Source organism: Nylanderia fulva, unplaced genomic scaffold, assembly GCF_048542155.1.
Source record: "Nylanderia fulva isolate GAGA-0341 unplaced genomic scaffold, ASM4854215v1 Scaffold29, whole genome shotgun sequence".
Lineage (NCBI taxonomy): Eukaryota > Metazoa > Arthropoda > Insecta > Hymenoptera > Formicidae > Nylanderia > Nylanderia fulva.
In genome coordinates, this window is record NW_028190358.1 from 307518 (window position 1) to 326435 (window position 18918).

At 32.5% G+C, this 18918-nt stretch overlaps 3 protein-coding genes across 11 annotated transcripts in view; 2 read left to right on the top strand and 1 right to left on the bottom strand.

The window, feature by feature from the left end:
• The window catches only part of LOC114933091 (dual specificity calcium/calmodulin-dependent 3',5'-cyclic nucleotide phosphodiesterase 1), a 99596-nt gene that overhangs the window by 25208 nt on the left and 55470 nt on the right, over positions 1 to 18918 (bottom strand). The gene's annotated exons all lie outside the window — the stretch shown is intronic.
• On the top strand, positions 1643 to 9497 carry Hbg3 (alpha-glucosidase). The gene is made up of 9 exons (XM_029305551.2): positions 1643 to 1727; positions 2508 to 2672; positions 3171 to 3508; positions 4380 to 4505; positions 6666 to 7073; positions 7299 to 7554; positions 8327 to 8522; positions 8708 to 8842; positions 9002 to 9497. The coding sequence occupies exons 2-9, from the start codon at positions 2519 to 2521 to the stop codon at positions 9072 to 9074; spliced, it is 1686 nt and encodes a 561-aa protein (XP_029161384.2). The 5' UTR covers positions 1643 to 1727; positions 2508 to 2518; the 3' UTR covers positions 9075 to 9497.
• Positions 13542 to 17768, top strand: AGLU2 (alpha glucosidase 2). The gene is made up of 8 exons (XM_029305550.2): positions 13542 to 13796; positions 14795 to 14982; positions 15107 to 15373; positions 15499 to 15741; positions 15901 to 16086; positions 16695 to 16950; positions 17133 to 17472; positions 17589 to 17768. The coding sequence occupies exons 1-8, from the start codon at positions 13631 to 13633 to the stop codon at positions 17725 to 17727; spliced, it is 1785 nt and encodes a 594-aa protein (XP_029161383.1). The 5' UTR covers positions 13542 to 13630; the 3' UTR covers positions 17728 to 17768.

The following is an 18918-nucleotide window of genomic DNA, read 5'->3' on the forward strand; positions in this document are numbered from 1 at the left end:
CTCTACTACCGCGTTCGTAGTAACACAACTACAAAGAAAAAAATTTCTCTATTTTTTTCCTCCCATATACGCACAAAAACATTCGTTGAGTTTTCATTCGATGAATAAAATTTATTGTAATAAAAGTCACTGATTTTTTCCAATTAAAAGTTATAATAAGTTGCATTATTATAATCGTGGAATAAATTGCAAATTTTCGATTCCTCCGATGCAAGACAAACATTTTTATGTGCAACATTTGAAACTTGTGAATCTATAATATAAACGTTTAAAAACTGTGTAAATATGACGATTTATAAACGACTTTAATTTTTATGTTTCAAATAAATATCTCAAAAAGAAAGTATAAACATATCAATCTCATTTTCATCAAAACGCGTGAGATATGATTTCATCAATAATTGCTTATGTAATCCATTATCTTTTGTCGAATATTGTATTGCTAATTAAATGTTTGTGAAGCAGAAAAATAACATTGCTAGAATTTAAAATTTCAGCCAAAAATTTTTTTTACATTTTTTTACATGTTATACGTCAATCACGTGTACGTCAATATCGACGCAGATAATCGTTTTCATTCAAAAAGTAGATAAAAAATAGACTGTTTCCAAACGGATGTAATAGAGAAAGTTAATCAAAAACTGTTATTTTGATCGCAAAAGCTTAAAATAATATTGCGTCTGATCACGCTAATTTCAATGTCACTATTCCTTACCACGTTCCAAAATATCACAACAGCAGATAAACAGACTCGTTAATCGCGTATATGTATAGAATTGTAAGCTTCATGGCATTAAACAGTCTATTCAGACTACTCATTAAGACGAGATGTCTTGTTACATGGATCTTATTTCGATAGTAAACATCGAAAGCGTAAGATTAACCCTATACGAGAAAATTAATATTGGAAAATTTTCCATTATGCACGCGTGGACAAAATGTCCAATTTATTCCAATATAAATTCACTTGATCTTATTGATACAATATCAATGTGATATCAGTATCATTACTTGTAGATATAAAATTTGTTAATTATTATTATCATCAACAATACGTGTATTTTACCGGAAATATACATAAGAACATATCTCTGCACCAGTTTTTTTAGCAGTGTTTCTCAAGCGATTTTTCGCACATTTCTCTTAAAAACACTTGGTATAAATGCTAATTAAATAATACCATTCTTTTCATTAGCATATTGTAAAAAGTGGAAACATTAAAGTAGTAAACATTTTCATTATGTGAAAAAATGCAAATTGCAACAATTATTAAGTTTTTGCATGAATGAAGAATTCCTTTATTACTTTATTAATTTCAAAGTCAATCTGAGGAATATCTCATAAAAATTGATACATTTAAAAAAAAATCTTGTACATACACATGCATTTGCAAATGTTTTATTTATTTTTAATCAGTAATAATTTTTAATTAGTAATGCTACTTTTGAAAGACACTATAATGTTCTTGAGTTTGTAGCACTAATGCAATTCAACCTTGAAAATGATAAATAATATAAAAATTTAGAGGTTAATACGATTAAACAATCTCGCGATACGTCTCGCGATTAGATGAAATAAATATACCGGCTATACGCATATAATATCTTATTCGCTCGGAATTACATAATGCGGCTATAAAAGAGGAAGACTGGTTTACACCACAACAGTAGATCTTACAGCAAGTGTCGGAGCAGTGTCCATTGTGATTCGGAAGCACTCGACAAATTGTAAGTGTGCAAATTTATAATAGAATGAGTTATTTTTAATTGCGGACAACCACATTATTTTGTAAAATTAATTATTTTGTAATAACAACCTCTCTCTACGATTTATGTTTTAATCGTTCTTAAAATTTTATTCATTATGAAGTTTGATAATCATGTAAAATTATACAAAATAAATTTTTTTAATGTATTTTACATTTAAAAAATTAAAAAAAGTTAAATCTAAGAAAAATCTTATTAAACTAAGCAATTTTATATTGTATCTTTTGCAATTCTGTAATAATAATAATCATTGAAATATAACAAAGTGACTATTTGCGCAGATATATTATAATTTATTTACATAAATATATCGTATAGATATCGTATAAATAAGATTTTATATCCATGATTTCTCGAGTTATTTATATCGAATGCTTAGAAATAACTGAGAACATATTTGAGTGGAAAAGTTTGAGTGTTATTTATAATTCTAAATTTTCTTCCTAAAATTATACTCGATGTGTTATTGTAATGTAAATTTTTAAAATTGTTATATCAGCTATTATAATCAACAAAAATAATCTCGAAAATTATCTGTTAAAAGATATACAGCTTATTATTATATATATTATATTTTATATAGTCGCATTAAAAATTATTTAAATTGTTTTATATAAATAAACAAATTTTTTAAAGTTGATCAGTTTGAAGGGAAAAATAGCAGATTCCACGTATATTATTACATATGTATTTGAATCCACGCATAAATAATTTATTATTATTTATTTTCCAAATTTTCAGCTAACAATAAGATGAAGGGAGTAATAACGCTTTGTACAATATTACTATTGTCCAGCCTTGGACATAGTAAATCTAATGTGAAATGGTGGCAGAAAATGTCACTTTATCAAGTTTATCCCAGAAGCTTTAAAGATAGTAATGGGGATGGCGAAGGAGATCTTAATGGTACGTTCTTTTATCAGTATGTTAAAATTTTAAGAAAACTATTATAATTTTAATAATAATATAGCAGTTATAATACGCATAATTAAAATAAAAATACCTATATTGTTTCGCATAATTAAAATAAAAATATATTGTATTTTAAAAAGTAAGATTATATAAAATTTTAAAGATAAATAATAAATTATTTCATCTATTGTTACATATATGAACAATAAATAACTCATTCATGTTTTATTAAATTTGTTATTATTATAATTATCGAGGATACACAAGTTTTGAAAGTTTAATTGATAAATTCTTTTTACTAAAATATAAAAAAATAAATTTAAATATAATTTTTCTAAACATTCGACATTTTTATAAAATATCGAATTTTTGTGGAATATTTTAAAATAATTGCCAAGTATTTGATGACAGATTTCGATATGTCATGGTAACTGAAATTTGAAAAATATTTCACGAATACGGTCTAAAAGTGTTTTGGTTTTTCGCATACAGGTATCAAGAGTAAACTAAGTCATTTGGTAGAATCGAATGTTAATGCCTTTTGGATATCTCCGATGTATCCTAGCCCGATGATCGACTCTGGCTATGACATTTCCGACTTCCGCAACGTTGACAAAAGATTTGGCACTATGAAGGATTTTGAAGACCTCGTAAAAGCGACTCATGACTTAGGATTGAAAATTATTCTGGATTTTGTTCCTAATCACTCCTCTGATCAGCACGAATGGTTTCAAAAGAGCTTACAGAGCATAGAACCCTACACCGACTATTACGTATGGCATAAAGGCCAGGTATTGCCTAACGGAACAGTTACAAAGCCGAATAATTGGGTAAGTACGTCCATAATAGTTCTGCGAAAATCTACTACATGACAGACGACGTTGTCAAAGTCAGTCTTAAATTAATCCGAGTTCGCATATACGTAAATTAAATTATTTTCTTTCGTTATTACTACGCGAGATTAATTTAGTTTTCTTATTATTAATTCTCTATTTCGCAATATATGATATATAAATAGTGGTAAATGTTAAGGACGATTATTTTAGCTCATAACAATTGCATCGCGCAAGATGTGCCTATTAAATAATTCGCATTATCTCTGAGATGCATAAATGATTTTATTGCATTCGAATTTCGCATTCAAAGGGTGCTCTATAGTAACAAAAATATTTATTGTGCTACAGAGCGACATATTAGTTGATTTCAAATATCGCAGCACGAATGATTGGAGAAAGAAAGAGAAAAGTTAAATGTTAAAATTGCACACAAACGTATTTAAGAGAAATAAATTTGGGTCCAATTTCGACGATCAATCAAGGTGAAAATCCCCCAAAAAAGTATCTTGGTGCGATCAATTCTTTTGATCCGCGGTACTCTTTCTTATTCGTCGCGAAATCGATTATAGCTCTAATATCTGAAAAATGTTCTTTCCACGTTTCTCGGCGTCAAAGTTAACCGACGATCCATCATTGCGATTACTTACGAGTCTCGCCGAATTGGAAATATCCAAACCACGTATAGGATCGATATAACGCGAAACAATATATTCCGATCAACGCAGCGCGAATCCGCAATACATATATATTCTTCGAAATGTCCTAGCTCGACGTACTCGATCTCCGTCTGTTCTATATCTGTCGTTAAAGCTTTCAAGGTATAATCAATTAATCGGGACAACTGAACGATTATCTACACGTATAGGTGAGCGTGTTCGGCAATGCAGCATGGACCTGGCGTGAAGAACGACAAGCGTATTATCTTCATCAATTCGTAGTGGAGCAACCCGACCTCAACTATGAGAACGAGAACGTAGTGAGCGAGATGAAGGTACGTATTATTGGTAAAAAAGCTATCATTAAGTTTTCGATTCTTCTCTCTTGTATCTTGACGGACTCATAATTCTATTTGATATAAAATTACGATTCTAGCTCGCGATACGTTTCACACAAAACTGTCATCTTACAGTCGCGAATTAGTTAACAACTTGAAAGTAAAATCTAACAACAGGCCCAATTGCAGTTTGATATAAAAAAAATGTCGATAATTAAACATCCATCCTATGCGATCAAAGCAGAGAAATAGCGGATTATCGCTTGTTATCACGTTGTTTCTCGAACAACCGCGGCGCGGCGACAGAATAGAGACGGTGGATTACACAACATCGTCGATGTCACTAGGGGTGAAAATAAATCCGAGCTGTATAACACGCTCGGCAAGGACATTGCTTTTTCCGTCATCATCGCGTCGCGTCGTACGCGCGCACGCATAGAGAGAGATTTTCCGTTCTTCTCGAATGCGCCGTGGAATGAAGGGAAAACATCGTTCCGTTTTTTCCCTTTTTCCTTCCCTTCGTTCTTCCCTCGACGCGTAATTCGCTCGCGAAATTTATTTCAGAAAGATCGTACACGCGCAAACGGATAGGAAACAATTCACATCGCGTGTAGGATACTTATCTCATCGGTGATAATTTATTTATTATAACGCGACAAACGTCAACGTTGAAACGTGTCTAAAATTGACAGATGAGTGTTTTTTCCTCGATCGCGTCGTCGGGAAGCGGACGCAATTAGTCGTTCGTGTTCGCAAACTCAACGAGCGTGAAATTATGTTCACGGAATGAATCAGGAAGTAGACACAATGCTTGTCCAATTTTTCAGAGGCGACGAACGTTTAAAATGTCGCGGGAAGAATCGGACGTTAATGTGATTTAACCGCGTAAGACGATCGATAATGTTCGGTGACAAATGTCCAGCGGGCGTGAAGCAAGATAATTACGATCAATTTAACAAAAACAAAAGTTCGCCGAGCCGGAATAACAACTTTCAAACAAATTATTCGCACTTAAATAAAGGCGAAAGGTCAAGTTTTCCGTTATAACTAGCTCACCCTTTTTTCCTCTCTCTCTCTCTTTCTACAGAGTCGATGGAATTTTAGTACGTGAAAGTTTCGCAGGATATTCATATTTCTGCAATCAAATCCTGCGCGCGTAATTTGAGAAACAGTGAAACGGTGGAATATCCAGTCGTAATACAGAAAGTTGTAAAGTACACCGGTACACGCAATAAAATCCACGAATTGGACAAACTATCGTGCAGCAAATAGTGCAGTAAGCTCGCGCGATACAATCTGCGATCATTTTTCCGTTGGCGTTAAAAGCTTTGCAAAATTTAAAATCGAAAATACATAAAAATATGTCAAACGTATCATTGTGTATGTCCGCAATCAATAATTACTGGAAGGACAATTACGTATTTGTTGGATAAAATCTTCTTTTACAAACAAACATATATATACACATATAATATACTCGCGCCATCACAGATGTCGAGGTTTTATTCAATTTCTTTCCATCCATAACCGCAAAATTGCTTCACGGCGAGATGCTTCTTATCGCAGCCTCAATTTCTCCAAATCCTTTATGTCACAAAATTTGCCCGAGACATGCCACATTCGTAACATAAAGTCGGATGAAACTGAGAGGAAGGAATGTAACATTGTTTGCTTTTTGCAAATCAGTATTATCAGATGTTATATTTATAAAAAAAAAAAATTATTTTTTACATTTTATCTCGCTTCGTAAATTTTGATGCAATGTTTATCTCTCTTTTTTCCCTAATTAATTCAATTTGACAGAAAATAATAAATATGTACTAAAATAATAATAAATTAATATCGGAAATAATAAATAATAAATATGAAATAATAAATATATCCCATTACAAAAATTATAATTGTAAACTTTTCTGTATCCTTATATTTATACGCGTATACGAGAGAAACGAACAATCGGATTTCTATGAATCAAAGAGGGATAATTAATTAAATTAATTTGGGATGTGCTGTGTAAACTATCGTTTTAGATGAATATCTTTAAGACACACAGCAGTGTACAGTGGTTTAATCCACTTGAATCTGTATATACATAGATCTGAAAGATATATGTATAGAGCTTTACCGTTCTCTCTTTCTAACTCTGCCCTCTCCCAGGACGTCCTGAGATTTTGGCTCGACAAGGGGGTGGACGGATTCCGGATAGACGCGATACCACATCTGTGCGAGGACGTCAGATTCTTGGACGAACCACTCACGGGTAATCCGAATCCCGACGATTACGGTTACACGGAGAAGATATATACCAAAGATCAGGATCACACCTATGACATTGTCAAAGGATGGCGAGAAGTGACGGACGAGTATCAGGACAAAGTTATAATGATGGAGGCTTACGCGAACATGACGATGACAATGAAGTATTACATATACGGGGCGCACTTTCCCTTCAATTTCGGTCTGCTTAGCCAGACGAATAACGATTCTACAGCGGCCGATTTTAAGAGTGTGATCGATGACTGGATGCTAAACATGCCGTTTGTCCACGGTACCGCAAACTGGGTGGTAAGTCAGTTGTTTTTTCAGCTCGTCAAGATCTCAATCGTTCTCATTTGCATAAGAGAGGTGTGAAATTTTTTTCACCTCGAGAACTATTATTAGCTGCTTGAATTTTTTAAACTTGGAAACCAATTCGAAATATGTCATCATATTTGATACCTATTGATTTTTACATTCAAGCTCGACAATGTAGAGTCGTAGAGCAAGTTTCCTAAACTTCTCTTTTCACAGGCTGGGAATCACGACAACTCCAGATTGGTGACGCGTTACGGACGGGAACGAGCGCAAGTCGTAACGATGATGACTCTACTGCTTCCGGACGTAAGTGTGACTTACAACGGCGACGAAATTGGCATGGAGAATACATGGATCTCGTGGGAAGATACCAAAGATCCGCAAGGTTGCAACGCCGGCAAGGAAGGTTACGAGAAGGCATCTCGAGATCCTGTAAGGACGCCATTCCAGTGGGACAATACCACTTCGGCTGGTAGGTATCGGTTCGAGCAACTTCGAAAATCATTGTGTTAATCCACCAGCCAGTGAAACTCGATTTAAGCTAGTTATTGTCTATTCTAGTAGAAACACCCTTTGAGAAAATTTGTGCAAGCGATTCAACTAACAATGAGATATAACTAAAAGATATGTAAAGCTACCCTGTTTCATATCAACGCAAGAAGAATAGATATTCGGATCATCGTAAGACAATATAGTACGTCACTTTGCGAATTTATTAAATAATTTTCAAGCGCGAGAATATATTTCGCGTCATTATTGGAATTTTAATAGCGAGAACGAGATCCTTTGCAAATAAATGTCTTCTTTACGAAAATCGAGCGACGATTAATGATCATCTGTTAATAAATAGCGAAAGAAATTGCACGAAATAACCGGTAGCGCGATAGAAACCGGTTTGTAACGCTCCGCTTTAACGTCAGCCTCATGTCCTGCTCCACATATCGAGGATCAACGCGCGATACGTTTGTCAGGTCACGCGTCACATTTTGAGATTTCGAAAAGAAAGTGGGTGAAAAACCCGAGATGAAACAGGTCGCTTATCGATCATGTTGCAATATGCTATACAACATCCTGTCGGTTGTCTCTCTTTCTCTCTCTGTGCATTTGTCGCTTTTCAACCTAGAAAAAATCCCAAATGGTCGAAAAAATGGTCGTATCGCATATCATTGTATTGTTTGTACACGATGCATATACGTTATACATTTATTATAAAATAAAATAATTTAATTTATTGATAATTCTAGGATTCTCTACGAACCCAAATACGTGGTTACCGGTTAACGAAAACTACAGAACGCTTAATTTGGCCGCGCAAAAGCAACAGGACGACTCGTATTATGCTCTATATAAAGCAGTTTCTGATCTACGAAAATCTGTGGCTGTTAATCAGGGTACCTTGACCACAAAATTATTAGGCAATAATGTTCTTGCTTTTGCCAGGTATAGTAAAATGTCACAAATGTGTATGACAAGAATTATCTTTATATTATTATTATTTAATATACGTGAATGTGTTTCAAATATTAAAAAATATATTTTTAATTCTTCGACATACACATAATATTATTTAATATTTAATTTTCTCAAAAATCAGGAAAAAGCACACTCTCTCTTTCTTATTACAGAAAAAGTGACAAAAATGGAGTTTACGTAGCGATAAACTTTGGAAATGAAGATGAAACTGTCGATTTCTCGTCACTCGTGAAGGGATCTCAAATGAACGTTTACTATGCCACTACGAATGCTCATAATTTAATTGGGTAAGCATATATTTTTTTCAGTCGTATACGTTCGTTACTAGATAAAGATAATAAAGCATATGCATGTATATAGGACATAAAAGAGATTTTATAAACATTATCTTACATTATCTCGAATGCTTATCGCGACTTTTATAATGTTATCTCTGTAATGTTTAGGTCTATTGCAAATGTTCATGCCTTGAAAATCCCCGCATTGGCAGCTGTGGTATATATATTTAACGATGCGTAAAACCGTGTGAAAAGCTAAGGAAACGAACGAGGTACTATACTTTCAATGTTATTTCCATAATTTACTAAGCGAAGAGAAGAGATTCAGTCATACAATGATTCTCTCTACTCTCCATCTTACCTTACTATTTCTATATGCACATAACATTGCTGTTTTATTTATTCACGCTTTACATATTTTATCAACTAAATTTACCTACAACACAGAATACTACGCTCATAGAAATAAATGATAACGGCTCATTGTCATAGATAAAGATGAAGTGTTATGTTAGAGAAAGCAATAGATGGAATATTAAGAACGTTAAAATGTAATTAATAATAACTTTTTTTTCAACTGTTCGCAATAATTACAATTGTAAATATTACATTTTTCCGTGAATGTAAAAATTGAGGAAAACAAAATAAAAGTTTTAAAAAATAATTATTGTATTTTTAATTATTTAACACAATTTGATATTTACATGTATGTCATTAAATTTCAGTTATGGTTCATATTAAATATATTCGCATATCGTGCATTTCCAACCAATTTCCAATTCCTCGACAGTCGATTCCTCCCGCATCGAATGCTTTAAAGATGTAAATTGGAAATTTAATTTAATTTTCCTCCTATTTTATTTTCTTCAACATTTGTCAATTGGCTGTCATTCCTGACAGCTAATTTAAATTAGTTATACCGGCTACTCTCAAACTCTTAGTACACATTACACGAACTATCTTTTAATCATCCTTTTAAGCAATCATTATTTTATAGAAAAAGAATCCCATAAATTATGACGCGAAAAGATTTGCCACGTTTAAAGTCTGTATTTAAAAAAGACAATTATAACATTGCAGAAATATATAATTGATATAATCAATATTGAAATCGTATTTTTATACAAAGTTTGTTATGTAAATACCTCGTCTCCCTCCTCATAAGTTATATAATATTAATTATAAATTAGTTCTCGCATAAAAGATTTATTAAAAAAAATGTCTTTTTTAAACTAATAATTTTAATCGATCCTAATACTATGCTACTTTTATTTTTCACCTGACCAATTTTGACATTAAACAAAAGAAATTATGGAAAAGAGTTATCCATGCATATAACATCAACATATGGATAAATAAAATTCCCACGTTCTCCATACATTTAATTTCAATATGTTTGCGATTAATAAATAAATAAAGAAACAGTACTAAAATTGATATAATCGTAATGTAAAATCTCAAATAGATAATACTTTCTACTTTTGCCTAAAATATTAATTCGCGTTGATCTTTACATGACACTGATATCTGTATTTGTATTTTAGTAAGCTGTAAACCCTTCTCCCCATTTAATAATGTAGATTTGCAGTATCCGCATATAATTATCGCAAATACAACGAAGAGAGAGAGAGAGAGAGAGAGAGAAAGCTTGCTGCATGGCATATTCAAAACTCAAATTTGTCGCATTTCTGTTGCACAACGGAGAAATTTAATTTTTTAAATTGTATGTATTGAAGAATGTATTTCAAGTTGCCTGGTATTCCGAAACTGTATAAATATGAATTTGCATGGATATCCATGGATTAATCAATGGATTGAATCCCGCAATATATTTAGATTTTTATATATACACTCATTAACATTGATTATTGCACTTTGTGCATTTCGTGTTGCATTTACTACTTGTCCGCATTTTTTCGCTACAAAGACAATATAATAACATTGTTTTATATTGAATGTTATGTATATGTATTGTATAAAATATGAATTGAAATTCATATTTAAAATATTAGGATCTTGAATAAGTTTTCATTTTCCAAGAGATGGCGTAAGTAAATAAATTTACATTAATTTGAAATTAGCATTATATGTGTATGAAAGTACTTGAATCAAACTTCATTTTGAATATATGACAGTTCACTGAAGCGTTCAACAATGTGGTTATTTAGTCATCTAAAATAGAAAATTTTGCACCAAAAAAGAGCATTTGCAGGAAATATTGTATTTCTTCAAAATCAAAAAAAGTGCTGCTGAAGGTCACCGATTGCTTCTGAAAGCTTATCATTATAAACAACAATTAATGAAATTAAATCAAGCATTGCATTAAAAAAGACCAAAATACGCTACAAAACATGATAAGATTATTTTTCATAGAACCACAAATCATTTAAGGAAACTTTGGAACGACTAAACTGAGAAGTCCTATCTTACTCGCCGTATTCACCAGACATAGCTTCATCAGATTACCATTTATTTCGATCGATGCAGTCAGCCTTTTCTGGACAGCGGTTCACTTTTTATGAAAATATCAAAAAATGGCTTGATGACTGGATCGTTTCAAAAGACCAGGAATTTTTCTACCGTAGAATCCATCTTTTGCGTAAAAAGTGGGAAAATGTTGTAACTTCTGATGGGCAATACTTCGAATAAATGATTCTTTGTTCTTGCATCAATAACCAATGTCTTTTATTTACTTTAAAAAAAACCGATGGAAACTTATTCAAGATCCTAATATAATAATTGACGACGCGCTTTGTTAAACACTTCTTTATTTATTTATAATTCCGGCTATTATATTAAATGAAAATAAAAAAAACCTATATTATGATTTAATTCTATCTGTTTCTAACAATGCAATCAACAATGCAATAATTCTATCTTGAACTTTCTTCACAACTGCGTTATACTAGGAAAAACTTTAGCTCTCTCGCGTGTGGCAGCGGGTTATACAAGAGTTGCAATTATTTAATGAAAATTCAAAGTTTAAGAGAGGGAAGAAAGAAAGAATGTCAAAACTTTTGCACGGTTCTCCGAGAATAAAGATTATTTTCGTCGTTGCGACGCTCTCCACTTAAATAACCGGTGCCGACTACAAATTTTGCGGAATATATGTACATTACGAAACGGTAATCGATACACAAAATTCTCAAGTTTGTATAAGTTATGCAAAAGTTTATTTTTGTAAAAATTGAATTTTTAAGTGACATTTAATACCATTATAATCGAGTCTTTTTACCTGATATCCCTCTGATTCAATTTCCTGTTGTCTATCAATCCCTTATCTAATTTATCATAAAAGTTGTTAAGATAAAAACCGTGATCGATATGCAATGTCGTTAGACTTACAACAAACCAGATTATAATTACTTCCTATAAAATTTATAACGCAATTATTGAATAAGTCGCAATTTGGAAAGTGAAATCTGTGTTTGAGTTATATGTATCAAGTTTAAAAAGATATTATTTAAAAAGGAATATTGACTTTTCTCTCACGTGATTTTACACAGTTTCGTTGACCATTCTATATATCTCCATGTGTATATAATGCACTATATGTTCTAGAATATATTACGAAACGTTGTTATATTACAAATCATATCACTATAACATAATTTTAATCAATAAACGCGTCCTATCACTCATTCGTATGCTCTAAAAGCAAAATAATATATAATAATGACATTGGAAGTAATAGTTAAAGTATTTTTAATAATTTAATCATTTAAATATTTTACAAATTTAAAATGTATAAACACAGTATCTAAAATAAAATATATGGTTTAATATAATTAATAAGTATAAAATGATTTAAAAACGCATAATATGTGATTATATATGATCAGGATATTTTATTGATGATAGTCTTGATTTCATGAAGATTAATCTGTGTGTGTGTGTGTGTGTGTGTGAGAATCTATATCTACATTTCAGTATCACAATAAGTGTCATGCCCGATAATACCGCAATAGATATCGCCTATAATTATCTTTGTATCACTGATAATGTTGTAAATGGTAGAGAAACACGCAATATCTCTCGCGAACATAATTTTGTCATATGTGTGCAATGTATGTTGTCTTGTATAGTTAAAGCGTTCACGCCCTTCCCATTAATTATAAGCTCCAAGTTCATAGAATAATTAGACTTGAAACTTTTCTTGGGGAAAAAATTGCCCGCGACTTAATTAAAAGTGAGATCCTTTAATTTTCGATAAACGAACCAGTAATTCAATCCGTAATTAAATTTCCTCGTAAGAGAAATCTTAAAATGAAAAATGCTTATCGAACGAGAATGTAATCAAATCAAAAAGAAATTGCCGCAATTAATCGCGCGGAAAGTAAAATCTCTGTAACAGATCCTCACAAATCTAAAGGCTTGTTCTCAGACTGAGAAATCAATTATGCGAATAATATGATTAACGTGAATTAACTGAATTTCTGAAAATTAAAATGTGTATTCCTATTTAAGTTGTCTCTGTTTTTCTGATACGGACGGTAAGAAAAATTGGAGAATCTTTTGTGGCCGTTTTCTTACCCAGCTTGCGTTTCATTGTCATCCTTCGGAGAAATCATATCACTTTATGGAATGATGTTTGCGCGAAACAACGCATCGTTATCTGCAATCTATTATATACCGGCCAACCCTGGATAAGTGCTACCTCCCCCACGGACGACATGACAATTATCGCGAGACCGTGCGATTTTTCCGATTCACTCGATAAAGCACCTTCTTTCTACCAACATCGTCCGCTTCACATATATACTACGACGTCGAGAAACGCGCTACGTAATCGTGAAGATGCTCGTGTCGCGGCACCACATCATCCTCTCGTGTCTGCTGTTGACGACCACCCTCATCTCGGGGGAGATCCTGAACCGAGGATGGTGGAACCACACGGTTTTCTATCAGATTTATCCTCGTAGTTTTATGGACTCTGACAATGACGGTGTTGGTGATCTCAAAGGTAAGAGAGAACGAATCAGGTGCTCTCGACGAAACAGATTGCATTGAATTTACCTCTCTTTCGGCCTCTTCTATACGCCTCGTCTTCCACCACGTAATGATTTTCGCGATAAGCATCGATGAAAATGACGCTGTAACGCGCCTGCCTAGCGTAATTACACATCGTCCGTCGAGACAAAACAATTTCGTAACGGGAACGTAACTTCCATTGTCATAGTGGATTTACCCGTGACAGTTCTGTGACACGTTGCATTTGCAATATAAATATTGCGATAAAATCAAAACTTTATCTAATTCTCGTTAAAGTCGCTGTATAAATTTAAATAATATATTTGAATTTATTTTCCTCTCTGTTTTCTTCCTCATCTCATTCCGATTTACTGCAACTCTCTTCGCATAATTTTGCTCGATTCTATCTGTATTTTCTCTGTTATTATATTCAAATGTTTTTATGTGTGTGCGTTTATTCTTAATCATTAACGTTGCTGATATGTGTTATTATTCATTATTCATTATTCATGATTTAAAACAAGTTTAAATAAATTAGCATAAAATACCCATAACGTTAAATATTACGATAATTTTTACATCGTAAATCTTGTTAAACAATATATAAAATCGGAAAAAATGCGACGTAAAATATAATAAATGAACTCCATTGAAATTGCACTGCAAGTCTCCATGTTCTTCATAATCTTTCCATGATAAAAATTCTTATCTGATAGTATATATACATATACAATATTTACTAATGTTACGTATTATTTCAAAAGGGTTTCATAAAAATTTTCTTATTATAATTTAAACACTTTATTTAAATTATAATTCTATAAAAGATTATCGTTTTGTATAAATATTTTACATGAATTATTTTTATCACGTTGAAAAATCACAGTTGATCAGACAGCAAGTCTTTTATACAGTTAAACGTTGAAAGTCACGTTATCACAAAATTACAATACTGTCATTCACGTATCAATCTTTTTCCGTTCGTAATAGGTGTAACGAGTAAACTCGAACATTTTGTGACATCTGGAGTAGGAGCGATATGGCTGTCACCTATCAATCGAAGTCCAATGGTCGATTTTGGGTACGATATTTCGGATTTCAAAGATATCGACAAAATATTCGGCACAATGTCGGATTTTCAAAATCTTTTAACACGCGCTAAAGAACTTGGATTGAAGGTAATCAAAAATAAAATTTTTGCGTCGGCCTAGACAAATAAGTCCATTTTAAAGCGAACGGTTTAAATACCAGTGACAATTTCATCGAATTTTATTAATATGTAATTTTCATTTAAATTCCCAGGTTATACTCGATCTCGTGCCTAATCATACTTCCGACGAGCATTATTGGTTTCGAGAGAGCATAAATCGTACAGGCAAATATGAACACTATTATATATGGGCAGATGGAGAAGATAATAATACATCGCCACCCAATAACTGGATAAGTTTGTTCGGTGGCCGGGCTTGGTCTTACAATTTAACCCGCAACCAATGGTACCTTCATCAATTTCACAAAAGGCAGCCAGATTTGAATTATACTAATCCCGATGTACAAGAGGAAATGAAGGTATAATTATATTTTACGAGGAGTTATTAAACCGGCAATATTCCTCGATTAAAGAGAAGATTCACGGCGCAGATATATACGGAATGCAATTATTAAATCATCTGTATGTTCATTTGTCGCTTTAGGAAGTTATCTTGTTTTGGTTGAGGAAAGGCGTGGACGGATTTCGCGTGGACGCGGTACCGTATCTTTTTGAAGCAAATTACACTTTAGACGAACCTAAAAGCGGTAAAGAAGGCGTGACGAAAGATGATCACGACTATCTAAATCACGTATTGACCAAGGATCTGCCAGAGACGTACGAATTGGTGCAAAGCTGGAGGAGGATTTTAGACGAATATGCTGATCAATATAATACAAGCGAAAAGGTTGTATTTTTTACTTTTAACGTTCCATATACTACGTACAATAATATATGTTTTTTAAAAAGTTAAAATTAATTTAACGCATTATATATACTTCGATATTATATTTTATTAGAATTATATTAATTTACAATAATTCATCTTTTTGTTTGCATACACCAGGTGATGATGACTGAAGCATACACCACATTAGAAAACACTATTAAATATTACAATTACGGTTCCCATATTCCTTTCAACTTTAATTTTATCACGAAGGCGAATAACGCTTCGAATGCTACTATGTTTAAAAATATAATAGATGATTGGATGAAGGGAATTCCCAACGGTGGCGTCGCTAACTGGGTGGTAAATAAACGTTATTCCCATCTACTTCATAATTTTGTATCACACAATAATACGAAAATATTTAACTTGGAAATTATTCAATCCGATAACTTGTCGCAAAATATTATTATTAAAATTCTTTTCGTTGATAGAGGAAAGTTTAATAGCAATTATAACGACAAAATGTAAATCCATTTAAAATTATTCGAACGCGAAAATTTTTCAAATATTTAAATTTACGTTATTGAATTTAATTTGCAATATACATGTATAATAAATGCATGTTAACTACTGTTCGCGTTAATTTAATAATTATGTTTGTGATAAGCATAAATTATAAAAAAGATCCGAGTGTGAATCAAGAATTGTTTAATGATATTAAACGCTTCGACGATTAAAGCCAAGCCACAAATGGCATTTAAAAAATGCACGATTGCAGTAATTCAGTACATAATAATATAATCAATGTAAATGCGTTATAATATATAATTTGAAGCGTATTTCAATGACAACTGCATTACAACGATTACACAATTGCATGCTGAGCGATACTTTAATTTACGCACACACACACAAAATGGCCAATACTTTGTATAATCTACAAGTGAACAAAATATTCGTAATTGTAGATGGGAAATCACGATAATAATCGTATCGCTTCGCGTTTCCCCGGGAGAACCGATCAGATGACAATGTTAGCCATGATATTGCCAGGTGTAGCAGTCACCTACTATGGCGAAGAAATAGGGATGGTTGATAAAATGGACATAAGTTGGAACGATACACAGGATCCTCAAGCTTGTAACGCGGGCGAAGAAAAGTACCAAAGTCGTTCTCGCGATCCCGCTCGCACACCATTCCAATGGAGTTTTGACGTTAACGCAGGTATATGTATATACATACACACTCTCGATTATAGATACTGGAAGAAATTTCATTTATTAATAATGTGCAAATTGAATGTTTCGGAAATCAAACACTTTAAATTGTGAAAAAATGCCTACAAAATTCGCGATATAAAATCTTGTGCTACTTCGTCACTTATTATTTTTTATTAACTTTCACAGGTTTCAGTAAAGCTAAGAAGACATGGTTACCGGTTCACGAAAATTATATTGACGTAAATTTGGTAGTAGAAAAGTTTGTGAACGAATCTCACTATCGTGTCTATCGCGCTTTGACAGAGCTACGTAATACATCGGACGCGCTCAAATTTGGATCATTGACCACCGACGTTATAAACAACACCGTATTATGCGTCCTACGAAAAACGAGTAAAGAAGAAGTGATATTACTGATAAATTTTTCAGACACAGATATACAAAAAGTTGATTTAACTAAAAATTTAACGCAATTCGAGAACGGCATGGTTAAAATAACGAGCGTGGGCGCCCAAGTAAAACAAAAGTAAGTAGTAATCTTAAGTAACTAATTAATATATTAACATCATTAATACATATACATTTCAAATAACGCAACTGCAAAAAGAACTTGATCTTATATCTTTGTATTTTTTTTTTCAGCAAAACATTTGCGCTGAATAATGTCATCGTCCCAGCAAACGTTTCGATGGTTCTAATTTCTAATGCTGCAATGGAATATGTTGCTTCCCTTCAAATAATTCTACTATCATTATCTCTTTTATTAACATTGTATAAATAAAAAATATAAAAATTGTTAAAATAATTAAAATTAATGAGAAACTTGTTCGTTATATTCACATAATATTACGATAAGGATCTACGCTACTAATTATCCCCAGATGTCACTCTCTCTTGATTCCATTAATTATAATTATTAATGACGTCAATGTTAAACTCTTCCTTTATAGATACAAATATAGAGCGCGTTGCAGAAAACGTCGAATTCAGAAATACGATATAAATGCCGTGTGCATGTCATAAATGTCGTTTGTAGCGGAATAATTATTTTCTAACGTGCACATCAGAAATGTCAAAGTTCTCGTTTACAATTAGATTCATCGCATGCAATTATAGACTTTCTTTTTTTTTTATTTTACGTGCGTGGGGAGAGAATATTGTTCAAGATGCAAAGTTTATTTCGTCTTAGCGAACTAATCGATAATTCATCAGGTTCGAATGGCGAAATTGGAGAACCAATTTATGTATCTAATCTCAATTGGATGGAAAAATATCTGAGTATGCGAGAATCTTCACGAGAGATTGGCAACAGAATCAAATGACGCGGACGAGGTTCGACAAAATAATCTTCCAAGATATATATTCTATCGAGATCACATTTTACCCATCCTTAGTTTTACGTCACCTTCTTTGTATTCGCGTCAATACTCGGTCTGAATCCGATTAGACGGCGACATCTTAATCCACAGAGAAACGTGTTCTACCATTCCTTAAAGGTGAATATAGTATCTTTCCACGATCGAACCGATTAACTCAATCTTGATATATACGCTGAACAAACAACTGTGTACGAGTCTAGAAACGCGATACTTAATGATACGTGGGAAAACATCAAAACATGTAAATGTAAATATAAACTCTGTAATGTGATTTATTATTTTGTAATAAAGTAACACTTTCTTTAATAATGCCTGCGAAAATAAAAAACTGACGCACTGCAACGTCTCTTAGACATATTCATATCAACATTATTTTATAGCGCGTAGATCATAAAAATTGTGTCATTGACAGCACAATGCTATTTCCCCAGCAACTGACCATCTCGATATTAAAATTCTTGCAGTTAACCTTTACGCGTAATAACCGACTGTCATGCTATTCTGGTTAAAAATGCTGCAAATAAAAAAGTGGTAACGACACAATTGAAAAGGGCAAAATGTTCACAATAAATGAAAAAATGTAAATTCTTGTC